Source organism: Telmatherina bonti, assembly GCF_933228915.1.
Source record: "Telmatherina bonti genome assembly, chromosome: 19".
NCBI classification, from domain to species: Eukaryota; Metazoa; Chordata; class Actinopteri; order Atheriniformes; family Telmatherinidae; genus Telmatherina; species Telmatherina bonti.
Window position 1 is genome coordinate 24,579,747 of NC_136617.1, and position 26,157 is coordinate 24,605,903.

Below are 26,157 nucleotides of genomic sequence, written 5' to 3' on the forward strand. Positions count from 1 at the left end.
TACATGTCTAATTCAACTCCAACGTATGTCGCCCAAACACTTGATACACTGAATTCCAGCTACGTTACACTCTGTTGTGGGAAAGTCAACATACAGGAGGACAGTGCCAAATCTTGAGTTTTTCAGTTAAAAAAGAATGTATACTGTTTGATTTGTCATTGTTTCTATAAACCATCCACAATGCCGTGTCTCCAAACTCTAATTCTTGAAGCAGTAATCAGTTTTTACATTTAAATTAATGCACTTACTCTTACCTTCTGTATCTCATAACATGAAAACACCTACAGCTGATATGTATAACTGTTACGTGAGTCTATTAGGCAATCCAAAACTTGTCATGTACTGTATGTTACTTTTTGTTTTTCTTTTGGTAAGCATCTATTTTTGGACATGATGAGAGTTATATGCGGCTATTACTCTCTGTAATTTCATAGACAATGTCACTTGCTTGCTGAGTTGCAATTGTGTGCAAATCATTTAACAAGTGTCAGTAAGTTCCAAATTATTGCTTTGAATTGTTTTCTGTTTTTCGTTCACTAAAGGAAAAAAAAAAAAAAAAGATAAAAATACTTCACAAAACATTGCTTCGGTTCTTAAGGGATATTTTTGTGTTTTTGCTTCAACAAGCACAAACAGCCATTCCCATTTGCACATGAAATTAAATGAAGATGTAATTATACATTTATGATAATTTAATAGGCATGCCAAACTGACCACCGAGGCCTAGAACCTATAAATAGTATTTAATAGCATTGATGAGTTAAGAGCATTTACAACATGTAGTTAGCATTTTAGAGTTGTTTGTGAAGGATTATTTGTGGATCTCTATTTTCTATTTGTGTCATTTACGATGTATCAGCGTATAGGTTTTTGTTTTGTTTTGTTTTTTTTGTTTTTTGTCATACACGCCATGGCGTGCACTCTCTGCAATAGAATTTGGGTATAAAATGCACTCTCTTTGATTGAAAATGTTTGTCTGCTTATACAAAATCTACAGTACTTGATTATATTGATATCACATCAATAAAAACCTTATTGTATGCTGCTGTCTGTCTGTCCTTGATTTCTACCAAATGTTATGTTGTTTTATGTATTAATACAGTTTTTCTCAGCTGCTTTAGTGCATTACTCACAACAGAATTAACATTCGCATAGTTTTACAACAATTAGTTCAAACTGCAGAACTTAGTGAATAACCTGCAAAAGCGTGCCACTTGCAAACAATAAATATTTCCTTCTTCATAGGCAAGTATTTATGTCAATGAAACATCAGAGGCATCAAAATGAAAAATCTTGCGCCTCTTGAGTATTAACAAGATACTCAAATGGTTTAGTCATCTTTTCATTGTGATAGTCTGATCTATAAGTGTTTTTGGATATAAGCTAGTCAGATCTTACAGCCATGACCTGAAAATGCCCACAACAAATGGATGCACAGCCATTTGAAAACAACAGTAAACTTACATGATAATGTCTTGAGCAGAACAACTGAATAAGTTACAAAGAATCTATTTCATTCGTGTTTCATTTCATAAGCTCTTTGCCATCTTATAGTAATTTATTCACAGGCATTATGCAAAAGAAAAAAAAAAGAAACACTTAAGTTACTTCTATAAAACAAACTCTAGGTAACAACACTTGGATAGAGTTGTGCGCAGCTGTAAACAACATACTGCGGTAACAGTAGGCTACATAGATTTTACTATACTGCATGTAACTGAACATACTCAATCACTTCTGTATAAAAATGATGTAATATTATATCAGGAATATTATATACATCAAATATCCCTTGTAATGCAGTGAGAAATGTATCTCCTTAAGTGGTGAGTCCTCTGCAGGACATTTTGATAACTAGTTTAGCTCTTGTGTATGTAATGTCTCAAGCTATGAAATGAAGACTAACAGTTTTATTATTCCAACGATTCAGCAGTTGTTGGTATAGTTTACTTGAACTGATATTTGCAAAGCAAATGATATAAAAATGAAATAAAATATAAGAAGCAAATTCTATAAGCATTTACAATTTGATCAGTGCAACGAGAAATGCTACTTTGATGTGCAGAAATTACTAATTGTTGTGAATTTTTTACTTATAGTTGATAATGTTAATTGTGTTGTGAGGAAAGCAACACCGTGACTGTGAAACTGTAAGACTTTGTCAAATCTCTGTAACTCATTGTCAGAGACTAAAATATAACTTTTAGAATTATATCATGAGTAAATGCAGTGATATTCATTTTTTCACATGAAGATCGCATCATGACAGGGATCTATGCAGATCCACTGCATAGCAGATGTAGTTTGGCAGTCCGACGCAGGTAGGGGAACGGACACTAGAGGGGGTTATGGAATTAGAGTTAAAACTGTTTAAAGCCTCAGATGGATCTCGAACAGATTTGACCAACAGTAAACTCTGAGCACCCTGCGATGGACTGGCGACCATCTTGCCTGATGTTTGCTGGGACAGACTCTGCTTCCTCGTGACCCTTAATTGGACTGAGGAAATAAAAAAAAAATGATTTCCTGAATACTGAGGCTTGTCAGTTAAAAACATATATATGTCAAAAATGCACATAGATAGATAGATAGATAGATAGATAGATAGATAGATAGATAGATAGATAGATAGATAGATAGATAGATAGATAGATAGATCACTGTTTTTCTAAATTTGCAGCAACAATTTGTAGTAAATTTCTGATGCTGTTTAGGTTTTGAAGACAACAGAACACAAGGTCGATATTTATTCATGGATTTATTTATTTGAAAAGAAAAGAAAAGAAAAGAAAACACGAGTGCAAGGATTTTATTGCGGATGTGTTGTTTTAAGTCTGGAACTATCGTCACCATGGTGAGCTGTCATCATTCACTCGGATTCTTCTTACGTCGATTGACGCCAGACCCTTCGTGTTACATTTGAGTGATCACGGTAAACTGACAAACCTCGTTACCTGTTAACACTCGTGCTCTTGAGACGTCGTTTAGTAACAACATATAAGTTTTCATGGACAAGTGATTAAAGTACACAAATCCAAGCGAAATCCTTAACGGTATGGGTTAAAAACGTGTATAACATTTTAAAATACAGAGGTTAAATAATGAAGCACAACTACCAGAAAGCTGTGTACTATTTGACTAAAATTAGTTATGTGCGTTATTATTAGCGTTTCGTGTTTATTTATTCCTCAGTTGTTTTTTAATGGTTTGTCTTAGGTAAAATATTTTGCTCGTGCTGCTTGCGTCTATCTACATTCCTCAGAATCACAAGGCACGACACTAGCTTGCCTCGCTTAATTAGTGGAATCTTGTAAAACATTTTCTCCTACAGTCCCTGAACATCTCGAGGAAGAACAGAATAAGCTCCTCCCCACCAACAGAGCCCGACCTCCAACGAGAATCCAGTCTGCCACATTGAAGAGGAACAAAAAGGCGACCTGACAGCGGTGTCTGCACTCCCTCCACTTTCTCCGGGTAGTCACGGGATTTCAATGTTTAGCCTGCTCTTTGTAAGTATTTTAATTAAAAATAACCATTCAAACGAACCATTTCATTTTTGTTATAATAGTGTACGGTTATAATATTATATGCTAGAGTCCGATCTTGAAGTTGTGTCTGAAATTGTAAGATGATTTCTATACAGTGCTACAAAATAAGTTGCATTGGTTGTCGTCTGAGTCGACAAACCATTATGTAGCCTCGCTAGCTTACAAAAGAAAAAAGAAAAAGCTTTGAAGCATGATCGCTACATTTATTAAGTCTTCGACAGGCATGTGTGGTTTTTGACTGTTTGTTTAGTTTATATTTGCCACTTTGAGATGAATTCACTGCAACACATGGAGTTAAATATCTATAGTCTGGCTTCAAAACGCTCATAGTAAAGGCAGGCAAAGTGCGAAGCTGAGCTAACCTGCTAGCTAATGTAGCATTGCTAGCTTGCTACTCTGGCTGTTACTATTTCCAAAAAGAAGAACATCAGAAACGAACTCCTTCATTGTTTTCTACTTTTTATTGTGAGTTACGTCGCACGCTGGCTACTAGTTATCGCCATAATATTTTCCAAACTCAGTGTGACCCGGAGTTTCTGAGACTTCACGTTACCCTCAGCTATACAATGAGCTTGTGCATCTGTGCAGGTAATGTTAGCATGTCGCTCGCACAATTTCCAGCTTAAGGTTTACTAGTGCTTGACAGCTTTTGTAACTATCATTCACATGACCAATTACACGGTAGTGTGTGTTGATTGCTTTGGTGCTTTACTGGTGGTCTCGACCATCTTGAGGAGTATTGAAAAGGGTGGCTAGAGGTAACCAGATGGCGACTGAGCTAGCTAACAGCCTTCCGCCCTTTGTGAACAGTTTTGACCCACATCATGGTTGAACCCAGGAATTTCAAGCCATATATCGGACTTTTTTTTTTTTTTGATAAACAAACTGATATAGAAAATATTTTAAAATCAAAGGTTCCCGTCGTACCAATAAGTCACTGTCCTTATTTACATTTAATTTGACCCGTTTTATTCGACACGCTCACACGGAAATATGTTGCTAACTCTGAGGTTAGGTGGGTCTGTAATTTATCCTTCTCTGGTTTTCCTAAAACGGAAAGCACCCGTCCATTTAGCCATGTGGGTTGAAGTGAAAGGAGGAAATGCACTTTGGGAGGAAGTTGACTTGAGCAGCTGTGACACTAAAGGCCGCGGCACATTCCCATGCCTCTCAGTTTTCAATTTATGACCTCCCAATGATTTCAGCTTCCTTGCTGCTTGTAAATCCGAGTGGGCCGCTGATACAATAGGGTCGCTTTGAACATCCCTGCCAACATGAGCGGATGAGTCAATGAGTAACTGGTGTAACAGGTAAGCTAATTATACATTCCTGCTGATGAGTCACAGCAAGGTGACCTGTTATACTTGGAGATTATATAGAAGGTAAGGCGTATTGTAGCAGTTTTCAGAACAACTTGAAGGCATGAAGTTCTTAACTCTATCCGAAACCTGTTATTCTTTTGTTTAGATTTATTCTAAGCAGCAAATACTCTGGTTTGTTCTGTGAAAGGGCAGGTTTTCACACATTATGTCCATGTCATCTTGAGTCTCCGTGCTCACCTTTTTATAGTAGATTTAAGTCTATCAATATTAAGAATTAACACACAATGTACTTGCCAATCTAGAAATAGCATTTAGCTAAACAGTCCCCATACGACATATCTTGCTTTTGGAAGCAGTTATTCACAAGATGGCTAACACACATAGTACTACATTAAAAGTACTACATACTACAATTAAAAGGCTGTAACTTAACAGCCTTTCAATTGTTTACTTTTAAATTTACAGATACGCAATGCGGGCCTATGATGTCAGAGAAACTCGTAGTGTTCTATTTGCGTCACTTTAAGATCTCTTGCAACGTTCACAGCATTTGCAATATACTGTCCTAAGCTTAAATCGGTATGTAGGAATTACAGTATGATAATTGGTATAAATTTAGCTCTGTGTCTGCATTCTGTTTAACAGTAATGAAAGGGTTGTATACTGGCAACATAAAAATACACTGACAAGAAGGGAAGTTCTCAGCCTTGGTTACTGTAAACTGTGAAAGGTGAACACAGTGTACTGCAACATGATGCCAAATTATCAAGGCGGGTTACTGGGGGAGAAGAACACCTATGTTGTTGCCTGCTGGCATTCAGCCCAACTAGCCACAGGGTTCCTTGTGAGTGTTGAAAGGTGGCTTGAGGAGGTTTTAAGAGATATGGCCAACTTAAAATCCAGTTTTTTATTTTGCCTGGTCACTTGCCTGTGGTGAGAGTGCAACACAAGATGTGGTTTTTAACTGTGGGTTAGCTTGCTACAATCTCTGGCTCCATAGGAAAAAAATGTATTGATATCAGGCCAAAGCTTGGAGTATGTGCCCAGTCTTGTCTCTTGAAGCCATTAAGTAAAAGTCTGTGCATAATTATGCCATTGTAGCCATGGGCACTGTTTGTGTGCATCTCATGTGTTTCTTGCGCAGCGCTTTGGGTAATGAATTGGGCCCTGGTCGGCACGGTGTTCGTTTACAGTTGTTGCCACAGCGTTCACATAAAGCAAAGACACAGGCCCTCTAGCATCCACAATGTGTGTGACAGACTGATATCTTGTTGATGCTGCTGCAAAGCTGTCTCCTGATAGGAACAGGTAGGGATAGGATCTAGCTTCTTTTCTGTGTACATCCCCTATGTCTTGCTACATCTGGTAGAGCTGCAGTTTGCAGGGAAACACTCTGTTCTTTGCCTAAATTTGCAATCGTAAATACAATTTTTTTTTTAAAGCAGTTGTCACATGTTGCTGCTCACTTTTTTTTTATTTATTTTTTTTTAATAAATGTAGAAGGTGTTTGAGAGTAGTAACAGCTGTGTTAAAGTGCTGGGCTATCCCACAAAAACAACCATGCTGTGTTTTTCCCATTGCATCTGCACTATTAGGCCTTTCAGAACAGCTTTTTTTTCCAGCACTTCCTTAAGCAGCTTATTAAATGCTGGAAATCAGCGGCCGTTTCTCGCAACCTGACTCCAAACCATGTTCAATGTGGGCATAATCTTTAAAAAGCAAAGGCAGGCTAATGTGAGATCACACGTTGGTGTTAGTTTTCTGCTGGTGGAAGTGAGTTTATGGGTTTAAAATGCCCTTTGATGTATGTGCAGCCATCAGTTTTGAACCTTGACCTTAAACGTGGACATCTAGCGCCTCTTCATCTTTGCTTTGTGAATTTTTAAAAAGAGCACCATTTGCTCTGCTGTGATCTCCTCACAAGGGACACAAGAATTCCCAGCTGAAGTACTTGTTGCTACCACAGAGATAATTGTTGATATGGCAACAGACATCTCCTGATGCTGCTGTCAGAAGGCAAAGTTTGTTTCCAAATGTCAGAAGAATTGATGTTGCAGTGTGACTGCACCACCTGGCAAAAATGTGAGCAGACATTCTCTCATCTGGGTCTGTCTGTTGCTATGCACTGGTCTCCCCAAGTGCAACTGGATCTGTATTGCCATGGATATGAGCATATTTTAGAAAGTTAAACTGAAACATTTTCCGTATTTATTCTTCTATATAGCAATAATATCAGTTATAAGATGAATCTACAGCCCACACACTAACAAGTCCAGTTTTCCTCCTTCAGTAACAGATCAGTAGAAGCCAGTTAATGGCTTGCATGAACACCTGCAGGCACCACTCAAGTCTGTTCATACTACAATGTTGCTAAGTGACATTTTGTTCCGCATGTTCACGTTAGAAGGAGAAAACGGCCATTTTTCAAAGCAGGATTGGCTCTGGTTATTGCAGAAGCACAAAAATAGAAAAGAACCATGTCTAGTCAAAGTGTGGGCAGATCTACAGTCCACACCGACAAAGTTAGATCAGTACTCCTTTGCCAGTTATGTCATATTTCTTTTGGGAAACATGCACAGGTGAGCTTTCTTGCATTATCAATGACGAAAATCTTATTTTAATTGACTGGTGTGGTACTGGGTTTTGATTTGCAAAGTCTGATATGCAAAGCGTCACCACCCTGCATTTAACCATATCAGCTTGCTACTGAAATGAAAGGTCTTGGCTTGTTTTGTTAAGCATTAAACAAGTGTATAGTGGAATGGGAACAATTGTGTCTCCAGTGGCCTAATCTTTTAGCAGTCATCTTGCATGACAAGTAGAAATATTAGTGGAAGAAGGTTGGAGAAAGATTTGCACTTATCTAGAGCAACAAGGCTGGCTGGCTTGGTTAGGATGTCAACAGAAAGATCAACAGGTTTTAACCAGAGAGCTGCAAAGCTTTTTGTTGAGGTACTTTGTCTTTTCTACTTTCCAGCATTTGATCGTCAACATTTCTGTTATCTTTCTTTTTTTTTTTTTTTTTTTGTTGTAGCATATATACTGTGCATGCTAATAAAGAATTGTTTAGGTTTGTTGATACTGATAGTGATTCTTAATGAAATATGCTTTTAATTTTCCTATTGGCTGTATCACCCTGTCCTTTGTCTTGGAGTTGTGCAGTTTTTTTTTTTTTATGTTACAAGCCACCTAATACATATTTTATGTTGGCATACAGGTAGAGGTATGGCTTGTTGCCATGGCACCGTTGCTTGGAGATGTTGTCCAGGAGCAGATTTAGGATTGTGACGAGATTATGACTTATCAGAGGAGCTCACATGGCCGAATATAGGCTCCTGACCCACATTTTAGATTAAAGCAAAGTTAGTTTTCTTCCCTGTGGGGGACTGGAGTTGGAAAAGTTTGTGCTTTTGATGCTATTTTCTTGTAATCGAATTTAAATTTGCATTTATTGTTGTCTGCCAAACCAGGTTAGTATCCCTTGATGCTAAATCTAAATCTGCTATGCACTGTGGTGTGAGGAAGTGCATTCTGCATGGTTGCGTATAGCTATTAATTCTGTTCTCATAGGATTATTTAAGGTACTTTATGAACTTAAAGCATGCTGGTAAATGTATATCTGAGAATTTCATGCTTGTGAGAAGTTAAACTTTTCCAGCTGTGTGTACCATCTGCCTTTTATCGGTTACTGAGACTTCATTGCAACATCTCCATTATTGTTCTGAATGGTTTACTTTCAAGAACTATTTAGTGATTTATTGATGCATTAAGAAGAGAATTGTTCATATGCTTTGAGCTCTACCAGGTTAACATTTCAGACACTTGGGCTCTGTGAGGCTGTCCCGGTGAAATCTGTAAAATTTTAAAAATGGCTTAAACCCTGTTGAATGTAAACATCTTCCGCTTTCTTTCAGTTATTGTCCACAATGACTCTGAAAATAATTGTGTACCTTAGGTGCCAGCACTTTGCATATTTATTAAAAATATAGCAAAACATCAATGCTGTGTGAAATGTTGTCTTTTTCCATCTTTTCATATGTAGGTGTTTGCTGTTTGTGAAGCTTAACTAGTAGCATTGCTTGGCTAGCTTGATGAGTACAGAATAGGGCTTTGTTTCTCTGTTTTGCCCTGTTTCACCCCCCCCCCCCTTTTTATTTTTTTTTTATTTTTTTATTTTTATTAAAGATATTGAGCCTTTGTGTCTTTCAGTCTTCTCCAGCTCTTGTCTCTCCCCCCTCGCCCTCCGGCTTGTAGGCCTTTGATTGTCACACTGTTTATCTGTGCACACTCAGAGGCTGCGGAGCAATGTGATAAGTGGGCTTTGCCATGTGGTAGGATATGTGTGGTGGGTGTTTTTTCCTGTTCATAGAAATAGGAGTGGGGTTTACATGTTCCCTCGCACCCCCTCCCCCAGTATAGGGTGGAGAAGGCTGTTTGTTGTTCTGGCTCTGTGTGTCAGAACAACAAGGACTCCTGGGGAAGATTAGTTTCTGTCCTCTGGGAGTACAGAGAAGTAACCTGTTGTGCTGAATGGGGAATACAGTTAGGATGCCCATTTATCAAAATGACAACAACACCGTTGTTGGGCAATTAAAAACAATGCTGACAATTGACTTTTATGCAATCTAATATTTTTTTAACTTTTGACATTTTCAGCTAATAAATTAACATTTAGCTCAATTTGCATAGTTTCCGCACACAGATGACTAAAATAAATCCAGGTTCAACTAAAAATCAGTTGGTGAAATTGTAATTACTCCATAATATGCACTGTTTTGGGTTACAGCTACTCATAATGTATTGAATTATAAATAAATAAGTAGACATATGCAAGATATTTGAAAAGCAAGACGCGATCGTATCTGACTTAACATTTTCTTTCAATTCAAGCGACTTCTTTGGCAGTATGAACAGACTACAATACGTGGTTTCATGTAAAAATACAGAAAGTAGAAGAGGAGAAAATATTATCAGACCAAAAACAGTCTTAAAAAATGCATGTACATGTTAGTTCGACCAGAGTTTGAGACTTTTTGTCTAAACAAGCTAAATGGTTTAGAACATTGTGTCACCCCGTTTTGTGCAAAATGGGTGTAGGTGCTCTGCATATGCTCCAATGTTATATATTTTTGCATCTTTTTTTTTTTTTTTCTTAATTGTATATTAATTCTACAAAATTCACTATAATGGTATTCTCATCCACATGCTAAGTTTCTTTGGTCAGTCAGTGAAATTCCTCGGTAGCTGAGTTACTTTACTAAAGCAGCCCATTAATAATCCATTTCAATTTGTGGTCACTTTAAGCATTTCAAGACTGTTACTCTGCTCTAATAGTGTCGTCATTTTATAAGTTCAGCATCATCTGACTAAATCGGCTGTAACTAAGAGATATGTCTTCAAAAGAGCAGCAATACTGAATTTGTTTCTTAGACTTTTCACTAGGGGTAGGAAAATCTATTCGAAAAATTAAAAATTGGGATTTTTTGCTTCACAATAATAATCCATTATAAAAGTTGTCATTGTTATTGTTTTATTAATCTTTTTACTTGTCTTTGTGGGGAAGCTGGTGCCTATCCCAGCAGTCTTTCGGCGAAAGGCAGAGTACACCCTAGACGGCTCGCCAGTCCACTGCAGGACCAAGACAGAGACAACCACTCACACTCAAACTCACTCCTATGGACAATTTAGAGTAACCAAGGAGCCTAACGTGCATGTCTTTGGGTGCTGGGAAGAAGCTGAGAGAACCCACGCTGACATGGGGAGAACATGCAAATTTCACACAGAAAGCCCTGCCCCACCCGAGGATCGAAGCAGCAACCTTCTTGCAGCCCATCAAGATAAATGACAAGCAAAAAAAATAAAAAGTTTAGACCTTTTTTTTGTTTGTTTTTAATCTACAGCAATCAGCAATATTGAAGAATTGTGTAAATCGCAATTTAAATCCAATCGGCTCCCAAAAAAATTGGAATTGAATTGGGATAAAACCATATCGTCACAGCCCTACTTTTCAGTGTTCCAGCATCAAACATTCTTTTTTTCACTAATTCAATTTATCCTCTCATGCTTGTATACTAAGACAAGGGAGGTGGTCCACTTAAATGAGCATGTTTAGCTTAGACGAAATTTTGGCACAGACTAGCTTTCATTCTGGAGAGTATGCACAATACCGTGTTATGCCATGTTGATTATGTCAGCCTCTCCCAGTAATGATCATACATATTTGTTTGAACACTGGTAGGCAAAGGCCATTCCGTTCCAGAGTTGTAGTCTTGTAACAAAGAAACAAAGTTTTGATTTAAATGCAAGCAGTTTGCTTAAATACAAGCAATACAACTTTGTCCTACTTTTCAGCATTGACTGTGCTTTACAGACATGTGGTGTTCACCAGTTGTGCCAGTGTTGGCACCAAGTAGTAGCTTGGCTGTTGCGTAGACACATGGCCAACATGATGCAACCGAGTCCAGATGAGGTGGAGGACAACTTGTCAGCATTTGCTGTGGCAGCAGATGATACATTAGCGCTGCTTAGACTAAAAGCTTAACAAGTATTTTCAAGCCACACTCTGGTAACTATTTGATATAGACTTAGTTTTAATTAGTGGAACTTGTGTTAGAGCGGGTTAATGGGAAGTTTACTGTAGCATTAAAGTAAAAAGTTAAATTATTTAAGTAAATAACTTGTGAAAAGAAATGTGTGCTTCCTGTTTTAGTTTGGGTAAACCATTAGTCTTAAGTAATTTTTGGGGAAGCTGTGTAACAGTAAACGCACCACAAACATTTATTTTAAGCTTGTTAAACACAGCATCAGCACTTTTATTGTATCTTGTTTCTTTGCTTAGATCTCTTGGTTGATTGCAATTTAATGTCGAAAGACCTGCACAGAGTTAGTGCACAAATACACTTTCATTTGTCAGTTAACTTATGAGGTTTGCCAGCTGTATCACCTGCTTTTTGTAGATTTTTACTCTTGTTTTAAGGTGAGATGTGAATATTTTTCTCTGAAAGGGGTCTGTGGGGACAGGAGAAATCCAGCTTGTGGGCAACCCTGTGGATATTTGTGTATTGCTTGGTGGGAGGGTTGCACTTAGACTGGATCATTCTTCACCCCTTATCTATTTCTAGACTGGATCAAACACCATCCACCCACTATAACAGAAGTGATGGCGCTTTCTTATGATTCATACAAATGTAAACAGTATTCTTCTTTAAGATTTATCAATTTTTGTGCTTCTTTGGCTTTACTTGTAAGCAATATATTATTTTATATTGTGTCAAGCTATATGTCTTTAATCATAAATTTAATTTGTTTTTGCATTTTTGTAAATTGGATTTTTATGGTTTCATTCTTATTCATAATTTATGTGCCCTTTAAAATAAGCACAAATGACAAAAAAGGATTAAAGTTATTGTACAGCACATTGGTCAGCTGTTTTTAAAAAGTGATTTTTAAAAAGGGCGAATTTGGAATTGAAATGGAGTAAACACTTACTTACTTTTTGAATTGTCTTATTTGTAATGGCCTGGAGTGTATCATTTTACCATTAATGCATATTAAACAGTATTTCCATTATTGGGCAAAGCCAGGAAAACTTTTTAAAAGTGCACTGGTGTAAACAGAAGGTGAGCGCTGCTCCTGCAAAAGGGGAGAGAATAAGAAAGAAATCAAAAGTGAGTGTGGCATATTTGTTTCCCCAACCCCCTCCTTGATTATCTTGCAGCTGAAGCAAAGATACTGTGTGCAGAAAAGGCACTTCCCAGTTTCTTGGAAACGCAGCAAAACATGAAGTCTCACTGAATATTCTGACTTGATCCCCATGAGAGGGCTGCTCATGAGAGAGAGCACAACAACATTTTGAGATATCTGGAGTTGAATTTTGCATATATGCCTCTGTTTCTCAAGGCTGGCTTGTTTAGGCGTGTCTGGGGATTTAAGTCTTTCTTGTTAGACTAGATAAACTGATGAGGCTCAAAAAAGGAGTAGAGGTTTAAGTAGAGTTGCTTATTATAGTTTTGTGTTTGCCTTCTTGCTTGCCTGTTTGACTTTGTGTCCTTTCAAGCATGATGGATGGCAGGGGAGGGTTGTGTACATTACTTCTTTTTATGTGTGGAGTGTTTGCAGAATGCTGTGGTGACCTGTCACCATACCCTACATTGATGGACCCCTTCATTATTGGACTATGCCCTATGAGTCCATGCTTTGCTCTTTCTTTGAAAAAGTTTGCCAAATTATCTGTTCCATCTGGTGACATAAGTTTTTGGGTTTTTTTTTCTTGGGGATGGGTTATTATACAACAGGCATCAGGCCATGTTGCTGCCCCCTGAACCACTGCTGATCCCCTTTTGGTCATTGATATAGACTGAAAGAGAGGCAACTCGGTGCTGCATCAGTGTGTGATTACACACAGCAAGCCACGATAACAGAATCACAAAGAATCACTTGTGGTGGTGGCTGCATTAATAGTCAAAGCAAAATGTTTTGAGATGCCAGTTCTTTGAGTTTCAACTCTGTAACTAATTCTCTTACTGGCTCAGAGGTACATCACTAGCAGATTAATTTTGACTCCTGTTTCTCCCTCCTGAAGTTCAGAGATAATACTGCTACGCAACAGTGGCAGTTCACTTGAAAGTGATGTTTTTTTGTTTTGTTTTTTTAAGCCAAGATATTTCAATTCTGTCCTATGTGATGTAAGACCAACTTCTGTAAAGAGAAGTTTTTGAAGATAAGTGTTTTTAACTACCAAATGACCACCTTAAAAGTGGTAATTGGACAAAAGCTTTCAAAATGGGTTCACATTTCGCATTTTCATAGGCCCTAATGTAGAGATATCTTAGTCCAAGAAAAGCAGCCAATAAATATGGCCAAAAAAATTGTATTTAAGGAAACGCTAAACATTTATTAAGCCATATGTCCGATAAAGAAAAATGTGTAGCACAAAAACTGAGAACGTATGGCATTCTGAAGGCCTTTGAAAGGGACTTTCACTCAGCCTCCAGATATTTCTGGTGCCAGAAATGGAAATGGAGGTGTAATTCTTGATGTGTGCGTTGTCTTACCATGTAAAAGGCTGCTATTCTTGACATCATCATAAAAAAAAATTAAAGATAATAAAACCCATAATCACATTTATTTCAATGATATATGTAGCGGACAAAAAACACCTTTCAAAAGTCTGAGTGGGCATCCGCAGAGCAGCCGGTGTAAAACTGGCCTCTTTGAGGTCGCTGAAAGGAACCATTTGGCCTCCTTGATGACATGGATTTGAAATATATGAATAGTGGTTTGTGTGAAGATGATCAGTTTGAGTTCAGTTCCAGTTTGGGGTGAGATCCTCCCACCCAGCACTATCTGCAGTAGTGACGTCACTGCAGGGACCATCTGGCCTAGCGGGCAGGTGTGATCCTCTCATTTATCTCTGGTATAGTTTTTTGTTTTGGGGTCTTATCGTGTCTTTTACTTTTCTCCCACTTTTTTTTCTTTAATTTTGCAAACCCACCATGGCCTTGTCAGAATCTGCCGAGGACATCACTACATTTTTTTTTTTCCCCCCCTTGAAACTGTTCTTTTGTATCTTTTCTCATTATTTCCAACTACAGCAGTAACCTGCTTGGTTCGTACAGAGGTCACAGAAATAACCTTTCTGACACTTTCCGTCTCTGGGTTTATTCAGACTGATGTTTGTACATACATGTCTCCCAAAATCAGACAGTTATTCATATTGGCCATAAGTATGTGAGAAGTTGTCTATTTCTTGCTATATTGATGCTCTCATATTTGGAACAGGGCCTCTTTTGGCCTGTGTTAGACTCCCCTCACTGTCAATCCTGCCATAGACGACAGGTACTACCCCCGGCCCCTCGACTCTGAACTCACACAACAAATTGGCCCTTCAGCTGCTTCAAGTCAGTATAATCTGGTCATGCCCAGTCTGGCTCCAGACAAAACATCAGTAAGCGGCACAACCTCAAACCACCAGACATAGATGCATATAATCCTAACATTATTCACAAGGAGGAATAGGTTGGACTCAAACATTCCACTGTTTGTTAAAAGTCTAATATTTGCTACTGTCTCTTTCCAGTCTGTATATCTTGTGTCCAGACATTGGAGCTTACTTAGTGCCTCTCTGTGTGTGCAAGTGGTTTTTTTTTTGTTGTTTTTTTTTCCTTTCTAATTTTAGAACAACACCCCTCTCCCTTGTGGCAAATGCATTACCGAAGCCACCCTGTGGCCATCCACTTGTGTGTACAGTTATTGTGGTGCAACAGTTGGGGACCTAATGGCTATTAGTGCCAGTTTCATTCAGTTTTCTTGGCTAACTGCTTATGATGAGTTATCAGTTTTAGAACACCCATGTCCCGGTTCCCTTTCTTTTTCTACATTATCACCTGTTTTGGGTTTGCATGACCTGCTGTTCTAAAACACTATTGTCCTTATCAGCGAATACGACTACTCCCTGCTCCCTGACACTTGGCATCTTATTCTGTCTCATTCTGTTCTTTTTTTTTTTTCTTCTTTCTCCTTAGTCACTAAAGATTTCTTGGAGAGACCAGCTGAGTTTTGAAACCCTTCCTGGTCCAATCAGTCTCTTTGCCTGCTCTTTCTCTTCACCCCGTTGCAGCACTGCTTCATCAGTATAACACGTGATGTCGAATGGGGAAGAAGGAAGCCCACTGCATGGGCCTCAGCCTCTACTCTGACCTTTTGCCCATTTTTAGCTGATAACTTAGACAATCCAGGCACAAAATAGCAGCTGTTACTCTGTCTAGTGTTTCTAATTTGCAGCTCAATAACTGATATCACAGCAAGCCTTAACCCTTGGCCTGTAGTTTACCTGGTACCCTCTACTTCAGCATGATTATTGGTTTTTATTGTATTTCTTACATTTTCTCAGTTGAAGATGACCAATAGAACCCTATCTAATTTGGTTATAGTGTCACTCCATTGGGGTGCTTTGGCCTGGATAGACATGCTAAAATGTGTAAAATAAAATGGCTACGAAAAGGAGGAAAATGGGGATTTATGTCTTTTCAATTTTTAGAACAAATTGTAGCACAAGCCTTGTAAATGTTGCTCTCTACCAAAGCACACAGACCATCCTTAAGATTTTTTTTTTTTTTTTTTTTTTTTTTTTGCATTGAACAATGATCTGTTAATGTAGACAATGATTAAGTGCATGACTTTTGTCCCCTTTACAACATTCCCAGTGAACAACACCTACCAGCTATTTACACTTAAGCTTATCTGAATGTTGCCAACTTGTCTTCACATTACAGCTTTCAGTTTCTCTTGTCTACACCGGGACCTGCTTCCTGTGCGGTTAAACATGTTTTTGCTTCTACAAACAAGTGTATGCGTGTGTTTTTGTGCTTCCTACTTGTGTGCAGTGTATAACTGCAGAACCAGTTTGCAAATTGAAGCATAATTTGCATGCCTTCCTGGCACTGTTTTGATGGCAGCCAGCTGGGCTGGTCGGGTGTTACCGCAGTTTACTTACTTCTCCCTTTGGGGAGTTTTCTCAAGACCGAGACCCAGAACTACCCCATCTTCGGAGAGATATCATACTATAGTATTTATCTGTTTCTTTAGGTGATCTGTGAATTGATGGCTGGCAAGCATGCGAGACATTGCTATATGCTAAGAAACGGCTTGTTGTTTTCTTGACTGCGCTGAAACATGGTCTGTTATGTCTAATTTCTTTTGGATGGCAGTAAATGGTAAGATACCTGCTTAAAAGGTTGTCACATTATAGCTTGTTTAATGTTCTGTGTGTAAAACAGAAAAGTTTCTGAATTAATTGGCCAATTATTACAGCTCTGGTACCTGAAAATGTGAAGAGTTTTACCATTTAGGTAAATAAGCAATCCTTGGATTTGAGCAGAAGGTACATTGGAGGGTCTAATCAGAAAGCTTTGATCCAATCGGACTCCCGTTCAGTAGAATATAAATGCTTCTCAGTTGACTAAAACTAGCAGTCACTTTCAGTCTGTTTCAGTCGACCTTTTTGTCTCCAACCCTGTAATTGGCCACATTTAAAACTGTCTGAAGTCAGTTTGTGCGTCTGGGCAGCTATTCACAGTTCAATTGTTTCATCTTTTAAGCAGAAGCTGTCATTGCGGTGTCCCTGCTGCGTCTGGTTCTTTTGTTTGTTAGACTAAAATGCAGTGAAAAACAATGAGCTTTTCTCCTCCCCAGTCTGGTCTCGCAGGTGAACAGCACGCTAATGCCCTCTTTTAGCTACTTGTCTATCCTCCTTTTCATTTGTGGAGGATCAGTAGCTGATGAAAACAAACCTCTGAGGTACATTGTTTGAGTTATAGTTTAGTTATTTGGACACACTTTTGCCACTCTGTTTGGTTCAGCTCCAAGGTGGTAATTAAAGGCGTCGCAGAGGATCTCGGCCATCACAAACGAAGAAAGAAAGGGAAATATCAAAGCTGCTTTTAGTGCTTTTGTAACTCTTGCCAGGCATAAAAGACAGAGACAGGAGGGTAAATTTAGAGTGGGTTGATGCACCCTTTTGACAGCAGCTGGTTGGCAGTTAACTGAGGATGAGTGAGTGTGTTAGATCTTAGGAGTAAAGGAAAGATAAGAAGATTGGTGTGGTTTCGCAGAGTGGCCTTATGTTGCAAGATGCTTTTTAACTGGCGCTTTGTTTCCCCTTTAAACCATACAGTAAACTTAAACAGCTTTATTATGACTCAGGGAAATGGAAAGGAGTGACGAAGGAGCACACAGAATCTCTTGTCATATTCAAGCAGGCAAAAGGAGCGTGGGACTGAGAAGCTTGAGCTGTTTGAGTCTTTGCCCATTCTTTAATCCTCACCTTGTGACTGCTGCCTGCGACACGGTGCTAAAGTCCAGACCTTTTACTGCCCAATACTCTGTGTAGTCCCTGTTTTGATAGCCTGCACTCGTCATCTTTTTTTTTTTTTTTTTTTTCCTTTCCTTTTCCCCTTCAACACACTCCCCTCTCTCCCCACCTTCAATACACACACACACACACACCCACGCACCTCCACACGTTGCTCAGAGACGGTTCCAGCCAGTTTGTTGCGGCTGGGTTCAGTCTATCAAGGACTTGGCAACAGTTTGAGTGACTGCTCTCTGGCAAGTTGCAGACCAGACGTTACCTGTTCTGACAGAGAAGTCCTTATGAAGTGTGTGTGTGCCCTGCGGTGCGCATTATTATTATTATTATCGTTTCATCCGAACTGCATACCATGCTGCGGGCCATGACTCGGTTAACTTCTGAGAATATTTTAAAGGTTATTTGATTATTGCATAAACATGGTGTGTATGAGAGTTGTGCTGTTGACATCATATGTGCCTCAGCCTGTTTAAGTGTGTGTGTGTGTGCAGTATGAGGGACAGGCACAGATCTGCCTGGACAAATCAGTAGTTGTCCAATGTTGGACAACTGGTATCTAGTTGCACATTTTTCACTCATTTTACTTTTTTTTGTTTAATTCATATTAAATATTAGATAATAAAACAGCATTTATGTCCAACCATGTGAATATAATGCATACATAAACACACACAAGTAGTTTTGTTGCTTTTTGTTCTTAATGTAGTGCAGCTGAGTACATATATTGAGTGAAATTAACTCATTGATTATTTTAGCTGTTATATTTCTAAAAAGACGCAGTTGCTCATCATTAGATGTGTGATATGAAAGATAAACCCCGTTAACGCCACTTTTCTCTTCTATTCGCAGGGTTTCTGTGTCGACTTGAGCCGTAGCTATATGGCGTGTGTGACCGGAGAATTCTGCCAGGCACAGCACCTCACCTCTGTGGAGAAGTGAATCGGCCGCCCCCCTCGGGACTACGCTACCCAGAAACCCCCTTGACTGCCAGTAAACTAGGAACTGCTGAGTTTTCCAAAAAGGCCCCCTACCCCCTGGGATATTGCGTAGTCCTTGGTCTGACTGCCCTGCCTTGTCCCAACCAATACGAAAAGTCTTTGCTTTCCACTTTCTCCTCGAACAGCCAATCAAAACAGCTCTCCTGAATGGGGTAAACTCATTGGATGACTCCTGGATAGTGTCATTTTTTTTTCTTTTTTTTTTTTTCTTTTTTTTTCTTTTTCTTTTTCTGTCTATTATTTTTAAGATTTTTCATTCTGTAGACTTTTTTTTCCCCCCCTCCCTGTTATTTTTTTTCACATCCCAGAGTACTGTGGACTAGTTTCTCATTTTTATCCTTCTCTGTGTGCATCATCCCTCAGTGAAGACTTGTTGTTCTCCTGACCCATCCTTTTCCACGTGTTGTCATTTTTATTTATTCAACCCTCCCCTGAAAACATAAATCTCCTAGCAGTCTTTGCTGACTTCTGAGCCAAAAGTCGCTTTTTGTTTTGTAAGAATATTGTATTGTAATTGTTTGTTTTTTTAAAGCCGTCTCGCCAACATGAACCGCCCCGCTGCAGTTGAGATTGCCTATGAATGCATGAGGTTCCTCATCACCCACAACCCCACCAATGCCACGCTTAATAAGTTCACCGAGGTATGCCCCCACCCCCGCCCCTCTCCTATTACGTTATGCATATTTTACATATTGCATTTGCAAACTTGCACTTCACCTACAAGTAAAAGATCTTCTGTTGAATGTCTCCCAGGAACTGAAGAAGTTTGAGGTGAACACGCTGGTGAGAGTTTGTGACGCCACCTATGACAAGGCGCCGGTCGAGAAAGAAGGGATTCAAGTCCTGGTAAGGAGTCCACCTGCAGATTTACAGCAACTCGCTGAGGAGAGACGTGCTCTCTCATTTCGAATCTGTGCCCTCTCCGCTCTAGGACTGGCCCTTCGACGATGGCGCCCCTCCTCCCACGCAGATTGTGGACGACTGGCTCAAGCTGCTCAACACCAAGTTTCGAGAGGAACCTGGCTGCTGCATCGCTGTACACTGTGTGGCAGGACTGGGCCGGTACGCATCATTCAGCGTTAAAACCCCCCCCCCCCCCCCCCCCCCCCCCCCCCCCCCCCACTACCAACTCTTCTGCATCACAGGCAACAAACTGAGATATAAGCTGATCTGGATGAGTTGTGAAGTTGAGCTGATTTGTCTTAAAGCAATGGCAGGTTATCTCTGTCATGTTTGAAGCTCCCCTGCTAGTGTGGAGCGTTTACCAGACAGACAAGGGACCGTTTCTTCTATTGCGGTGGCTGCAGTGAGATGAAGTCAGCAAATTTAAGGCAGAACCACAGGAAGTTTCTTGTCTTCTACTCCTGCTTTTCCTTCTTTTCCTTCACCGCTTGTGGACTCATCAGCCATGATTCCTCTGCTTTTGCTGTTTGAGTTCCATACTAAGTGCATACCAGTGCTTCAGATTCTGACAAAAAGAAAAAAAACACTTCAGTTTTTCTCTTCATCCTCATGCTGGTGGTCTGTCAGCTGATTTGATAATGTGTCATTCATGTCAGCGCTCTGCAGGCCAGCGATGAAGGCGGTTTATTCTTACATGCGAGCTGTTGGTCATGAGGTTGAGGCGGCGTTGTGGAGATACACGCAGTCGTGTTGGCAGAGTGGTGTGACAGCAAATTACAGAAGTTCTGTTGAATAACACAAGTGTGAAAACAATGAAGGCAGAAGCACATGATGTGGGCGAACTAGTGCAAAAAATGTTTCCTGACCACAAGAGCTCAGTAAGCTCATCAGTTCTCAATCGCTTGGAGCGCTTTGCATTGCTGTGACATTCCAGAGGTTGGATAATTCGCAGAATTGGTTAGACTGGTATTTTTAAAACATGTTTTCTTTCTTTATTTATTTTTTTTGCTTTTTTTAAGAAGCAGCTGCTATTCGTCTTATCCGATATATCCCCGATCCTTTCACACTTTTTAAATTCTCTGAATCCTGCCTGTTTCGCATACTTTTCCTCGTGAAAACTTTTGAAGGAGGAGCCACATCAGAGTGCTGAGATCTGACCTGTCGAGCGGCAGAGAAAGCGCATGTATTTATTTTTTTTTCTTTTCTCCCTCAATCTCTCCTCTTGTGAGAAAGAAGGCTGAGTTACTGTAACTTATCACGGTTTTGTGTGGTTTTGTGCATGATGCTCAGAGTGTGAGCACAGGTTCCAACAGGGCAGCACACCCCCTGTTGATTTCCCAGGCCTGTTTCCCAGGTTTAACCTCCCTCCCTCCTTTCCCCACCTTAATGCTATGGAGCCATGTTGAGCTTTGGCATTTAATCTTCTCTTCTCCCTCTCTCCCTGCTCGCACTGACTCCTTCATCTGGTCTGTTGGATTTCTTCACATTTCTCAGAGCTCCAGTCTTGGTGGCCTTAGCTCTCATTGAAGGAGGGATGAAGTACGAGGATGCCGTGCAGTTCATAAGGCAGTAAGTATTGAATTAAGAGTGTATCAAATAGAAGGTTCTACATAAGTAATATATATTTTAAAGATGGTGACTAGTCGATTTGAGTAGCTTTTAGACAATCTGGATTAGCCAGCCAGATGCTAATGTTCGCCTAACATTTGTCTGACATATGTTAGGTTAAGAAGTGAAACGTTTACTTGAACAATTCATGTCTTTAGTGGGATAAGGTCAACTTCCTGCTCTCCTTTTTGTCCTGTGCTTTCCATAGGAAGAGACGTGGAGCTTTAAACTCCAAACAGCTTCTTTACCTCGAGAAATACAGACCCAAAATGCGTCTGCGGTTCAAAGATACCAACGGCCACAACTGCTGCGTGCAGTAGGCTGCCTGTCGGTGCATCAGTCTCATGCACATCTAGTTTGGGAATCTTCCAATGTGGGGAGATTAAAAAAAAAAAAAAAAAGATATTGCAGAGTGCTAGCAGTAATTATTGTGATGATTTGTTAATGCTGAGTCATGGGTAATTGATTGGAGAGCAATTGAGTGATCAGATGAATGAATCCAGATCTGGGGATCCACCAGCCGTACCGATGAATGGAAGGTCAAAGCACACAGACGGGCCCGCCTCCCGGTTCAACCACGGGCCAGAATATTTCTTTTCCACTTGAGTCCATCCTTATGTTTTGTTTTTTTTTTTCTTTTCTTTCTCAACTTTGTTTTGTTTCAGTTGTAATCATGGGATATCAGTTTCCATCATGTGAATTGCTTTTGTTTTTACACAAACATGGTGATAAAAGATGAAGTGTTGTGATATTCTGATTTTTATTTCTACTAATTATTGATAATGCAATTAGGCCAAAATGACGTACCTTTTTAAAAAAGCATTTTTAAAGTTTGAACACACATCATGACTGTCATTTTTTTTTTTTTTTTTAATTTGCACAAAAGAAAAAGTTCACCAGAAAATGCAGTAATGTTTTCCTTTTACCCTTCACATGTTTAAAGTCACTTTCATTTTAGGAGATCACTGAGGCTGAATTTATCAATATTTATTCACATGAAATGTATGACTGTCAGGTGTTTGGTATGGGCGCTTTGTTATCCAGTTGTTTTTATTGTTTGAGAGCCATGTTTTTTTTTCTTTTTCTTTTTTTTCTTTTTTTCTTTTTTTAAATCTTGGAGTGCAATAATCAGTCCACCTCAGATACGCCCATCAAACCCTGCTGTGCATTTTACACACACTGTCATATGTAAGCTACGTACATTTCAGACACCCATACAGGTAGCCAAACAGGAAGAAAATCAAAACCAAAAAAAAAAAAAAAAAAAAAAGAAAAAAACTACACCTGGTACTTTCATTCACTCTAATGAATGGGGTCTCGACAGGATTTCCCAGAATATGCATCTTTGAACTCGTACACACAGAGCCTAAGATCCAATCTGAAAGACAGGGTGGAGAGGAATGAAAATGGTCAGTTTTTTATCATTGTTCCCATTTTGAAAACATCCCCAATTCGTATTGGTTCTTTAAAGATAAATAAATTGAAATAAAAAGCATTCTTGTGTGTTTTCTTTGTTCTTTTTAAACACATATAGTAGAAAGGCTAAATGGGCAGTTTTTGACACTAGATGTGAATACAAGTGTTATTTTAGGAAGTAGTAGGAGGTGATTGTTGAATTAACACTTTTGTTTATGTAGCTGTAAGCCAGTTTTCTAAGGCAGCGCAGGCTGTAAATCCTACAGCCATTCTTTCAGGACGGTGAATCACGTTTTATGCCTGTAATAATAAAATGTTTCATGGATAGCATATGCTCTTCAAATGTCATTCAATAGCTACCCTTCATGTTCTTCCTTCAATAGTGACTCAGCACCACGTGGACGGCACAGGACACCATGATTCTGAGAAATGACTCACAGCCCTGAGCTGGTAATCACGACTCCTCACAGTACAGGAAACCACTGAGACAGCGACCTCCGCTGGTTAGATGATGTAATGACAGGCAATCCAGGAAATGCAGAGGTGGAGTTCTTTAGCTTTGACGCCAAAGGAGATACTGCTTGTTGTAAGCTTGTACACAGACCTGTTAATGATGCATTACTTTGATCTAGGTGAATTAAAACTGGGAAACATCAGTGGCTCTGTGACTGGAGTTGAAGAAGCTTGTGTGAAAAGGTCAGGAAGCAAAAAAAAAAAAAAAAATCTAAAGAGTTGTTACCCTCCCCCTTCTCTCTCAACATAGTATTACTTCCACTGCATGTTGCATTCATGGTCTCATCAGTGAAACAAATGAGTGGAGTGCTCATGAAGGAGAACGTCTAATCAGTGGAGTGTTGTGAGACAAGCACAGATGCTGAACTTGTCACTTTACTGTCACTGCTTTCAAAGTGCACAACAGCTGAGTTCATGTGTGTGTTTGCAGCTCATTGCTGCAGAGCCTGCTTTGAATAAAATGAGGGCAATTTACTTAGAAATCTGATAAGTGAAGCCACTAATTTGCATTGAGCTCGTTATCGCTTTGGTTGATGTTTAGAGGCTTATTGTAGAGTAACAGGCTGTGTTACAGTGTAACAGCAACATAACTCGCATTACAAAGGTTCAGGAAGCAGGTTGTTTTTGCCCTTTTGGTGTACTTAACTGACTGGTCAAATTAAATCCTGGAGCAGGAGTGGACTGAGGGGTCATTTGCGACAGCAGATGGGTGGGAAAAGACGCACGTCACCTTCCCTTGTTTGCCATGCTCCTCACTAGTGGGTGTCACTAAGCTTGCAGGATCTTTATCGTGGTGTAACTGGAGTACATATGACTCAGTATGCAGTCATCCTGACTCATACTGAAAGATATCATCAAAGACACACCTTTTGTAAAGACAAAGCAGTGGCTTGTTGTTCCTTCTTTCTGCAGGTGGAAAGCATCTTTGATTTTCTCTTCAGATGGTCCATCGTTCTGGTCATGTGACTCAGGCAGCTCCACAGGGCAGCTTCTTACACTTACAGTACTGTGATGAAATGGAAGTTTATATATATATATATATATATATATATATATATATATATATATATATATATATATATATTTCATACCATGGAAACATCATGGCTTTGCCTGATCAATCTCCAAACACTGGCAGAGAGTCTTGACCTCCACGGTTTTAACATCTTAATATGAATCCCCCAGAAAACAGGCTTGTTTATTTTCAATTTGAAGTCAGCATTTTAACTGTGTTAACATCACAGTGGGTGAGCATCTGGACTGATGGCAGGTTACTTTCGCACTTGGTTTCTATTTTTATGAGCCACACAGGTGAAATAAGTGGTCTTGTCTTGATGAAATAATAATCCAGGTGAGTGATGTCCGGACAGCAGCGCATGTTGCTCAAAGCCAATGTTGTTCCTCAGTACCAGCACCCCTCCATGTGTGATGATCACCGCAGGTCCTCTTGTGGTTGGTCGTGGTATTAACCTGGATCTGCTTGATCCACACGGCTGTTTACTCTGCATTTTATTCACTTTATTTCACTTAAAAGCAGAAATCATCCTGACTGAACATTTCTACAGCTGTTTAGTTATGTAGTTTTGTCTGAAGATAAGATGTTTTAGATTATTAATCTTAAAAGCCTTTTTTTTTTTTTTTTTTTATAACGGGAAGGGAAAATAAAATAAACACATATTATAGAGTGGACATGACAGTGTGATTTAGAACACCTGTGGCTTTGGCCACTGTTTCTGATTTCTGTGTCTACCATCCGAAGCTGCAACCAGCCCCTGTAGCCTGGTGCAAACACATGCCATCACAAATGCTGGCTTTTTTGCTAACAACACATATGGGGTCCTCCTCTTCTGCTCTGGGATATGTAAATCCCAATTAGCCAAACAGCATTTCAAATTCTGATTAATCAAACCGACAGGACAGGTTTTCACTGTCCACTCAGCTCATCTCCATCTCACAGAAGGTACATTTATGTTTTTATCAAATTAACCAGTTGGTATGGTTTCACCTGCATGTAATTTCCACAGTAAAACCATTTGTCTGTCCATGCAGCCCATTCGGTTTTAGTTTTGAGCATTTCCCCTTGAATAAACTGAATTTTTTGAGTCTATTGATGATATAATGCCACTTTTACCAGTTGTAAGATTCACTGGAATGCCTTTTTTGCCAAACTGAATCATGTCATGGTTGTTTGTCTTTGTTTTGGCCCTGAGATGAACTGGGAACCCATCTGGGGGGCACCCAGTCTCTTGCCTGATTATAGCTGGGGTAGACTTAAGTCCCCAACCTGTGACATGCCAGTTGAAGAGGTGGGTAAAGTAAATGGCCAATAATTTCACAGTATTTTTTGCATCCAATCCAACATTTAGCCACAACAGGACTTTCACCTTTCTTTTTTTGTTGTCCACACAAACCTGAAGCGGGCTTAAAGAAACACTGCAAGGTAATTCAAGGATGAAATTTATGACAGTGAATTAATTAAAGCCATCATTGCTGTTGTGTAACTTTTGAGCTTAAATAAATCCCACAAATACATGAAGCAAAAGCCTCTCTTAGATTTCTTCAAAATCCACATGAGTCACTCATTAAGTGGCCCTTAAGAGCTGACAGATTACTTTTTTTTTTTTTTTTTCAGCTTTAAGTAATGCAGGAGAAAGGGCCGAAGTGGGCAGACTCTTCCACAAGACGACCTTGATCTCTTGCAGCTCTCATACGTCCTCAGAAGCAATCTGGGCCACGCTACTGAGCATCCAAACTCTGCGAGATGCCATTGTGAATCGTGGCCCGTTAAAAATGCATGTTCGCTCTTGGCTCTGTATCTTTAATGAGGTGTGTCTGAAATATTTGATAGCCTTGTGCTCATTTGAAAAACAAATAGATTTATTTCCATGAATATTTGATACGGAAATGAATATATGTAAAACACATACATTAATTAGTCTGTTTTGATCAATTGTCTCTGTTGAATGCAGAATGTGTATTTC

At 39.4% G+C, this 26,157-nt stretch overlaps 1 protein-coding gene across 1 annotated transcript; it reads left to right on the plus strand.

Annotated features, from left to right (window-relative positions):
- The first annotated feature begins 3,412 nt into the window (after positions 1–3,412).
- ptp4a2b (protein tyrosine phosphatase 4A2b) lies at positions 3,413–22,742 on the plus strand. Its single transcript, XM_079258807.1, has 7 exons — positions 3,413–3,509; positions 18,588–18,888; positions 19,269–19,377; positions 19,490–19,582; positions 19,668–19,798; positions 21,134–21,208; positions 21,456–22,742. The coding sequence occupies exons 2-7, from the start codon at positions 18,884–18,886 to the stop codon at positions 21,565–21,567; spliced, it is 525 nt and encodes a 174-aa protein (XP_079114933.1). The 5' UTR covers positions 3,413–3,509; positions 18,588–18,883; the 3' UTR covers positions 21,568–22,742.
- The last annotated feature ends 3,415 nt before the right edge of the window (positions 22,743–26,157 follow it).